The sequence below is a fragment of the Lepisosteus platostomus genome, chromosome 4 (genome assembly GCF_059453375.1).
Source record: "Lepisosteus platostomus isolate fLepPlt1 chromosome 4, fLepPlt1.hap1, whole genome shotgun sequence".
NCBI classification, from domain to species: Eukaryota; Metazoa; Chordata; class Actinopteri; order Semionotiformes; family Lepisosteidae; genus Lepisosteus; species Lepisosteus platostomus.
The window spans coordinates 62,741,300-62,751,182 of NC_142614.1; the positions used below are offsets into that span (position 1 = coordinate 62,741,300).

Consider the following 9,883-nt stretch of genomic DNA (forward strand, 5'->3'; position numbering starts at 1 on the left):
TTTTAGGTTTGTTTCCCAGTGTTCTTTATGGAATTGGTTAATAATGTAATATATAAGAGTACTTCAAAGGTATAAAGTAAATTACTGATTTCTGCCTATGCAGTCATTTAAATTATTCTCCCTTTCTATTCATTCTGTGATCCAGGGAAATTTAAAAGCATGCCACCCAAACAGATAGTGGAATTTATTTTATTAAAAAGCTCCATACACAGCATTTCTGGAAAACAGTTGCTAAGCAGCAGTAGAAAATTCAGATACGGCCCGGTCAGAATATAATAATATGAATATGAATATGAATATTGTAACGCAACGGGGGCTCAGGCGGGCGCCCTTGCCGCATTAGGTCGGCCCCTGCACCGTCCGGGGCTCGAACCTGGGACTTCCGCGTCTCTCTGCAGCGACCTAGCCCCGTGAGCTAAAGAGAGATCTCTCTACAGCCCAGTAGCTGTGGTCCTGCTATCACAGGGAAGGGCGGTGACGTCACCCGCTCTGGTACGCCGGCTCTTACACACACTGCTTGTCGGCCGTAAGCGTTACACTCTCCCCCGCTTAAATCGCCGTCCCCGGCGAAGGGCTATCCCATCCCACTCCTGACACCAATGTAACACAACAGGGGCTCAGGCGGGCGCCCTTGCCGCATTAGGTCGGCCCCTGCACCGTCCGGGGCTCGAACCCGGGACTTCCGCGTCTCTCTGCAGCGACCTAGCCCCGTGAGCTAAAGAGAGATCTCCCTACAGCCCAGTAGCTGTGGTCCTGCTATCACAGGGAAGGGCGGTGACGTCACCCGCTCTGGTACGCCGGCTCTTACACACACTGCTTGTCGGCCGTAAGCGTTACACTCTCCCCCGCTTAAATCGCCGTCCCCGGCGAAGGGCTATCCCACCCCGCTTCTGACACCAATGTAACGCAACGGGGGCTCAGGCGGGCACCCTTGCCGCATTAGGTCGGCCCCTGCACCGTCCGGGGCTCGAACCCGGGACTTCCGCGTCTCTCTGCAGCGACCTAGCCCCGTGAGCCAAAGAGAGATCTCTCTTTGGCTCACGGGGCTAGGTCGCTGCAGAGAGACGCGGAAGTCCCGGGTTCCAGCCTCCAGTCGGGATGGGGCCGACCAGATGCGGCAAGGGCGCCCGCCTGAGCCCCCTTTGCGTTACATTGGTGTCAGGAGCGGGATGGGATAGCCCTTCGCCGGGGACGGCGATTTAAGCGGGGGAGAGTGTAACGCTTACGGCCGACAAGCAGTGTGTGTAAGAGCCGGCGTACCAGAGCGGGTGACGTCACCGCCCTTCCCTGTGATAGCAGGACCACAGCTACTGGGCTGTAGAGAGATCTCTCTTTAGCTCACGGGGCTAGGTCGCTGCAGAGAGACGCGGAAGTCCCAGGTTCGAGCCCCGGACGGTGCAGGGGCCGACCTAATGCGGCAAGGGCGCCCGCCTGAGCCCCCGTTGCGTTACAATATGAATAATATAAATATCCGTAATATAATAAGGACATAAGACTCAATTATATTTATAAAACTTCATATAATAAAGACATAAGACTAAATTATATTTATAAAAAATAACTTTCTGAAGTCTGTTTTATTTTAAAGTATTAAATAGCTTTCCCTGTGACGGGCCTCCACGTGTACTACAGCTTTAAATGTAAAGGCGGAAATGGTTTCACGTCAGAGTACTGCGCGTTTGCGACTTTCTGCTGGGGCAGCAGGAGCAGTTTTATAATAACAAGAATTATATAAACGGAGTTTTGCTGCACAGAGCGTAATGATACTTGTCTTAATGGGAGTATGTGGATGTGGGAAGTACGTTGTTGCTTCACTATACGTAGTTTGATCAGTGAACATACTGTATGTGTTGATATTGGAGTTAGCGTTCATCATGGAAAGCATGTCTTTAGTAAACAAAAGTTTTTTTTTTATAGGGGGTCATTTCAAATCAAGATTTCATCTTAACTGATTTAATTTGAGAATGACTGATGTTCACTAAAATAATTAAAAACGGTTAAAATGCGTCTCATGTTTCGATTTTACTGTTGCGCTTTCAAACTGAAGTGTACCAAGTGAATGGGGAAAGGTTGTATTAATATGTGCTTTTAAGGACACTGTAGACGACCTAACTGCCTTAAATGAATGTGCTTAAAGCATTGGGTTTATTTAGTTCTCTTGGTTTTGTGATTTAAGTGATCCCATTCTCTAATCAATATAAGCTCAGCTGTCCCTGCACTCCAGTATGTAAACAGCTGAAACTTCCGAGGGTTTTTTAACAGTTCTTTACAATATAATGTATTGTTTGGTTAATTTTTGAGCTGTATTAGGATTTGCCAGTTAGCTGTCCTTTGTGGCATTTGTTTCAAGTTGTTAAAATAACTTGCCCTTTTGCTTCTCAGGAGTACTGTGGGAGCATCTCTAGCAAACAAGGTAAATTTTGATTTTTACAGTAGGTTATTCAAATGCTTATGTGTACTTATGGAATGTTAACTTTCAGTTATGCATCTTTTTTGTAGCTAGGATGGACTTTTTTTGATGGAGACGACTATCATCCCAAAGAAAACAGAGATAAAATGGCAAATGGAATACCACTGACTGATCAGGTACTAGGCTCTCAAGGTTATCTTAGACTATCTGCTACACTTTTGCTATGAGCAGTTTCAAATCTCAAATATATTTGAGATTGTTTTTAAGTGCAAGAAATCATTATTAATGATAAAGAGACCGTTTTGATTGTACTTAAGATGGCCATAAAGAGCAGCAGCATTAGAGGTCTGTGATTTGTGGTACTGGTGTGGTCTTTGCCAAAGAGACAAATGTAGGGTCATGTGTGGATTTGTGAATTGTGATGTGTTGTAGATATTTAAACCTTATAAAGACCTCCTTCTTAAGATGCCCAAAATTAATCACCTTAGATGCCACAGTTTTTAATCACAGCTACTGGATAAAAGTTTGATGGCAGGTACACCCATTAATCATCCACCGTATTTCCAAGTGGTTTTGTATACTGCTATTCATTTGGAAAGGAAGGTTAAATTAAGTCAAGCGTATGGTATTTTCTATACAGTGTCCTAATGTTTTTTAAATTGGAATTTGGGGAAGAGCTTTGGAAATTTCCACAGTAATGTGAAGTTTCAAGGCAGAAAAGAAATGAGATCTTACTACTGTAAAACTTCCATCACATGTCAAATGGATATTTAATAGAAAAGGTTGATGATTCATCGTATTAAGATCCTCAGAAACTCCATCTTCTGTTACTACAAAATCTCGATTCGATTCAGTGATTTATAAAACAAAATCAGACTCGCTGTGGTACAGTGGTTAGCAGTTTCTGGGCCCTGGGTTAATTTCCTGGGGTGCTGTCTGCACAGAGTTTGTATGTTATCCTCTTTATTGTGTGGGTTTTTTCCCCACAGTCCAAGGCATACTGGTTGGTTAATTCAGCTTTAGGAGAATTGGTGTGTCTGTATCTGGTGGACTGACATTCCATCCAGGCTCTATCTTGCCTTGCTCTTATTGCTTGCCAGGATAGATTCCGGATCCCCTGCGACTGAGTATTAGATAAAGCAGTGAGAAAATGGATGGATGGGCTATGACATTGCATTTAACAAATCCAGTCTGACTGATGGCGAGACTTTTAACATTGGTGACACCTAGTGTTAAAGTATGGTTTTATTAGGGTTGTGAAATAATGGCTTCAGTTTCAAAAGATTGCCAAGTTTTGTGGAATGTTTTGGTTGACCTCATTAAATATTCTTAATGAGGCCAGTCATTTGTTTCTTGAAATGTATGTTTATATATGTTATTATTCACAAAAATTAAAAACAACTCCATGCAGTAAAGCTCTATACAGTATGTAATTACTGTCCATGAGCAGTTGCTCCACACATCATTTCCACATAAACAGGATCATCCAATCTGTAACTTGCCATGGGTGTTTTATGGAAAAAATCGTTAAATATATTATGAGCATCCAGACTCCAGAAAAGAATGCCATTTGACGTAGGACAAAGATATAAAAATCTAAGCAATGTAACTTGCTTTATAAGACAGTGTTTTAATTTAGGTAAATGATTACATTTTGTAATATTTTTTCCTCTTGTGACTGTTTTATATGTTTATTCAACAGGATAGGATTCCTTGGTTACTCATTTTGCATGACATAATCCTAAGGTAACAAATCTTGAAAACTACAAAATATTATTATTATTATTATTATTATTATTATTATTATAAAAAGTTGCTACAAAAAGTATTTTGAAACACACCTAGTACAATACAGAATGTATACATTTAGTTAATAAACGTGATGTTATACAGGGCCTTGCACAAGTATTTCAACACTTGCACAGTTTTCATATGTTGTGGGCTTATATTCATGACTCTTTGATGTGGCAATTCATACTTATATACAAAATGTACTCCAAAGCTTCAAATAAAAATGGCACATTTAAAAGAAAATGGAAAAATCATGATTTTTCTGTAGCAAACTATGATTAATTCAGGATCACCTAATTAGTTGAGTGGCCCCTGTCTATGTCGAATAATAATGGTTCACATTTCAGAATAAATAGACCTACCTCTGTAAGGTTCCCTGTTCAGGAAGTGAATTTCAAGCGAAGACACAGATCTGGAGCAGGTTATGAAAACATTTCACCTCTTTGAGCATGGTGAAGTTGATTATTAAGTGTAAGGTGCCTAGACACTGTCTAATATACATAGATAAGTCTGTCCCTCCAAAATCAGCAGCATGGCAAGGAGGAAACTGGTTAGGGATGCCACCACAGGTCCAATGGCAACTTGGAAAGAGTTAAGAAGTTAAATTGCTGAGACAGAAGCAAATGTTTGTGGTTAATCATCGTCTGTCATTACATCTGACGCAGACCCAACATACTGCATCACACAGTTGACACTATCCTGTCATATATATTAAGTTCACTACTGTCAGGCATGGAGGAAGCAGCATTGTTATAGTTTTGCATCTCATCAGCAGCAATTTGGAAGCTTGTGTAGACTGATGGGATTATAGATGTAGTAAAGTACTGGCAAATTGTAGAGGAAAACTTGCTTCTAAAACTGGGACAGTAATTCACCTTTCATCTGGATAACGTTTCAAAGTTCATGGCCAAAAACTAAAGGCTTAAGAATAATGAGATGAATATGCTTGAGTGTAGTGACTGACTTCAGTCCTATTGAGGATCTATGAAAATAATTGAAAACTAGGCGCTCCCTAAGCAGCTTGAGAGAGCTTGAGCAAATCTGCCAAGAAGAATTGGCAAAAATTTCTCCAAGCAATGGGACAAAGCTGATAGAGATAAAAAAAGACTGTAATTTCTGTTATTTGTCTCCACCAAATATTGATTTTTATATTAGAACTCTTTTATATATTATGACTTCAGTATACTTCAGTTTTTTCTCTTTAGCTTTTGATGACATTTACTGTAACCTGTCTTATCCTTAGAGGTCTTCAGTATAATTTTTAATACAATTTAATTTAAATATGTGTACTGTATGCATAATTTTGCTAAATGTGACACCATAGGACCATTGGGTCTGAACATTTTTAGAAGACAGTGTATGTGCTTTTATTCATTTTTTCCTTGCTAGTTTTCTTGAATTATATTTAGTTTACTGGGCTTAGGTTTTGTTAACCATGCTAGAGAACAGTTTTAGGAAAAATACATTTTGGGAGTTAAATGAGGTAACCACACTGATGTGTAAACCTGAGCACACAGAGATTTTTCTAAAGATGCAGCTTGACATCTGTGGCTCTAAAATACCTTTAAAAATAGTATGATAATCTACATATGCAAGAGGATAAGGAATGAAAAGTTAAACCTCTGTGAATTTAATTATTTCTTCAAAATGCTTTCAGTTTATAAAATAAATCTGTCCTTAACAGAAACAGATTACACCATTTTTTTATATATTCAGTATTCCTATAAATTCCCCCTATCTGTATCATGTATATTTGATCTTTGCTGGCCTTCTATATATATTTTTTTATTTTTCAAGCTAAAGGTTTGGAGACATTACTTAGCCACAAAATATTCAGCTATATTCTAGAAGCAGGAAAGGCATTTGTGCTTTCATTACAATTCAGTTTGAGTTGTAGCTGCCTGAAAGCATTCTGCTCATCTGCGTTTTTTGGAAGTGAGGGCTTACTTTGTCAGCTTTGAACAGATGAAGCTAGTGACAGGTTTAAGAGTCTCAGCTGCGCTGGAGTTTGGACCCAAAGATAATTGATTCTGAAACAAGGAGGCGTGTCAGCAAAGAGAACACATGAAAATTGGTTTTACTCACTGAATTCTGTGTAACACCCTTCAAACAGATGATCTCATTCTTGAAATCTGATGCTTTTACTCACATTTGAGTGCTCCTACCACTGTTTAGACTGGCAAAATTTTAAATCACTTTAGATCGGTGTCCCCTTTTTTGGTTGTTTTATAAATTTGTCATTGCTGTATTTTTATGCTGCCTAAACACTTACTGGTCTAACACTTACAATTGAAAATATACTGTACCTTCTCCTATATTTGGTAGAGCTCAATATTGATGGGGAAAGTGATTTTCTACTGTTTCACATTAAATGATGGAACTACTTTACCACCAATTTAAAACTGTGCATGCCAACAGCTGTGTATCAAACCAATCTTTAGAGTTTGATGGCGTTGTAATTTACCTCTTCTTAACTTTTCGAGTGAGCCTGTTATAGTGATATTAAACTATGGAATTCGTAGGCGTTAGGTGCCCTTTGGCTTCGGTGTGCTTTTGAGCCCTTGGGATTTGTATGGTAGGTGTGTTAGGACATGGATCAAATGGTTGCTACAGGTACCACGCATAATGTCTGATTATTGATGACTGAACATGTCATCATAGTCTTCACTGAGGAATTAAGATCGTCCTCTGAGCTAGGGTTAAATTCTTATGCAAGCACTGTACTGTATGTCAAAAATATATTTTTTCCTATCTTAATGAGATCATACAGTATAAACTGTATATTTTCTGTAACTTTCTGATGCTTATTACACTGTGTAGTTTAAAAGATCAAGCTACCTTGGATGAAGGCACATTGGTTGTCCAATGCTAATACAGAAAGTTCCGAATATTTCTTTGTGGGGTTTTACATTTTCCTTACCAAATTTTTTTTTTTACACATAATATTCTATAATTTAAACTGATCAACCTTTTAAGTAAGTAGCACAGCTGGATAATCCTCTTACCTGAAGATCCCAATCCATTCCTCTATGTAAGCAGTATTCATTTCTGCAACAGAACATTGAAACTCATGTTAATGATAACATTTGTGTTGGTTATATTTAGGGAATTGTCTGGTGGGAAACATGCGATCATGGCATGCTCTGCTCTGAAGAAATTCTACCGAGAGCTGCTGGTGTTTGGATCAGATATTTTACACTTAAATCCCAGTGAGCTTCAGCACGATCTTGTAAAGGAAATACTGTTTGTGTACCTTCATGGGTCCATGGAGCTCATCTGTAAAAGAATGGCTGCCAGAAAAGGACATTTCATGGCTGCAAGTTTGATTCAGTCCCAGTTTGACAACCTGGAGCCCCCTTCTGAAGACGAGAACTCTATTACTGTGGACATTGACAGTGGCATCCAAGAAATTACAGCCGAGATAGAGAAAGCTCTTTCTTCACATTTGTAACCATGGAAACACTTCAAGTCAACAGCAGGCTGGATCCTGGCAGAACGCACAATACAGAGGGAAATGCATTGATGACAGTTCCTTTAATTCAATACATAAACCCCATTTAATACTTCAACATTTTTCCTGGAAGTGCGCACTGAAACAGTGTTGCAATCTTGTTCAGGATTTTTCATTTTTGCCATTATCTTTAAAATTGATGAATAAAAACTAATAAATGTATCCTGTGTACAAATTAAGCAGGCTATAATTTTGGTAGATAATGACCTACTCTGGTTTAAGTAGAGAAGCGTTGATTAGTATTGCTGTCTCATAAATTTTGGGTGCTGGGTACAATTCTGGACCAGGGTTCTTTCTGGGCTTTCCCTTGGTGCTCTGGTTGCCTTCTGTTTTCCAAAGATATACTTTTAAACTGTCTTGGTGCCGCCCTGGGCTGTCTGTCCTGGATGTGGTCCCATTTTGCACCCTGTACGTCTGGGTAGGCACTGGGATGCTAAGTCCAGTGCCATGAATAAGCATCTTTCTGGCCAATAATGTTAGAACGGTACAGTATATCATACAGATTTTACTGTGGCACAGCATTTATGATGAACATAACTTGTTTTAGATTCTAATTATTTTTGCTTAGTATAGCATAAGAAATAAAATGACCAAATCTGGATGACCCAAAACTGTGGTGTGCCATGCACATATTGTAAAACAATATATATTAAATACAGAATTAACAGTTCTGGGTTTATTTCTTTATCATCCAAGACATGTTGTTACACTGGTTTATTTGATCTGATCCTACAACAAATTCTAGGTTTAGAGTGGTGGTTAATTACAATGAAGCTACTGAAGATAAATGGTCATTATTACTTAAAATGCTGAAGGTTGAATAAAGAAATGTATTCAGTAGGATTATTTCTCCCTTGTATTCCAGTTCTCATACACAGTTTAATAAGTCCTGACATGGAAGGAGACCCACTTCATCCACCTCCGAAGGCAGTACCCACTTAGGTGATACACAGTCATTTACATGCCAGCAGCCTCGCAACACCCCAGATCAGGAGGGAATAGGGAAAATTCCTTTACCAATTGAATTAAGTGGGAGCTTTATGAAGGCCACAGTGTCCTTCATGAATTATGTGAAATACTGGTCCCAAAGAAAAAGAGCCACCTAGTGGTCCATCAACACCACTTGGATTTCTTCAGAGGTCTCCCATCCTAGTAGTGACTAGGTCTAGCTTTGCTTAGGTCAGGCAGTAAGGTGGTAATCCTGCCACCACTCTTTAATAACTATTTTAGTACACATCAAATATGTTTTTTGTACATGTTATATTTTTAAATACAGTAATACTGTGTAGGGATATCCTGGAATTTCCAATTCAAATATAACCTTGCAAAATGTTTTCTTGACGCATTCATTCATTGGCTATCCCTTGCAGTTGAGGATGATTGTCTTCCATGAATCCAAAGGTGACTGATAAGACTAACAGGGGATCTGTGTTGGTCTTGTGGTGCAATATGTATCTTGCATGACAGGGTTGACATTATCACATTTGTTTGGCTGTTGATGCGTACTGACATTCAGTTCAGCATGTTATTTATTACAGAAGACATTTTACCCAATTAAAGTGACTTTTTTGGACTCCTTCCGAAAAAGGTGTCATTCTGATTATTTGAAGATGTGATTTGGAACCAAGATCAAATTTGGAGTTTATACCCATTGTCTCGAAAAACTCATCACATGTCATTGCAAACATTCATCTCAAACATTCTCAGGGGCATTTTAGAATCCCTTACAAAGTACTGCACTACAATTTTTATAAGATGTAGTCAATAGATACAAAGCAAAGAGCACAAAATGTATAGTTTTTGGATCAAGTCATTGCTTTTATATAAAAATGTAGGTACAATTGGAAATTGGAAATGAATTGAGAGTATTAAACTTCCATCTATGTATTGCACATGCATGGTGCCGTATGAATACAAATGCCATATTCCTTACTTTCACATTTGACACTGATAAGTGTTGCGTCTGAATTCTGAGCTCAAAAGAATATTTCAAACCAAGTTCTGCAGATTTCATTTGAATTTAGCATTTACGTCCTTTATTATTAATTTTTAATTGATCTGGAAGTTTGATTAATTGGCACTTTCAAGCTGTTCTTCAATTATCAAACAACCAAGCACCTGAGAAGCTTAATAAAAATGTGAAAGCATCAGCATTTTAAGAAATGAAAATT

At 38.8% G+C, this 9,883-nt stretch overlaps 1 protein-coding gene across 2 annotated transcripts; it reads left to right on the forward strand.

The window, feature by feature from the left end:
• Window positions 1–1,652: 1,652 nt before the first annotated feature.
• LOC148673563 (gluconokinase-like) lies at window positions 1,653–9,299 on the forward strand. Of its 2 annotated transcripts, none has more exons than XM_088630185.1 (5): window positions 1,653–1,798; window positions 2,383–2,413; window positions 2,500–2,586; window positions 4,113–4,156; window positions 7,307–9,299. In XM_088630185.1, the coding sequence occupies exons 1-5, from the start codon at window positions 1,761–1,763 to the stop codon at window positions 7,650–7,652; spliced, it is 546 nt and encodes a 181-aa protein (XP_088486311.1). In that variant the 5' UTR covers window positions 1,653–1,760; the 3' UTR covers window positions 7,653–9,299. The 2 variants fall into 2 exon arrangements, with proteins under 2 accessions (XP_088486311.1, XP_088486312.1); XM_088630186.1 differs by having other exon boundaries at window positions 2,504–2,586.
• The last annotated feature ends 584 nt before the right edge of the window (window positions 9,300–9,883 follow it).

Coding starts and splice junctions, on each gene's coding strand:
- LOC148673563 (XM_088630185.1), top strand. CDS start 1,761: ATGATACTTGTCTTAATGGGAGTATGTGGATGTGGGAA. Junction 1,799..2,382: donor GGAGTATGTGGATGTGGGAA/GTACGTTGTTGC, acceptor TTTGCTTCTCAG/GAGTACTGTGGGAGCATCTC. Junction 4,157..7,306: donor TTGCATGACATAATCCTAAG/GTAACAAATCTT, acceptor GGTTATATTTAG/GGAATTGTCTGGTGGGAAAC.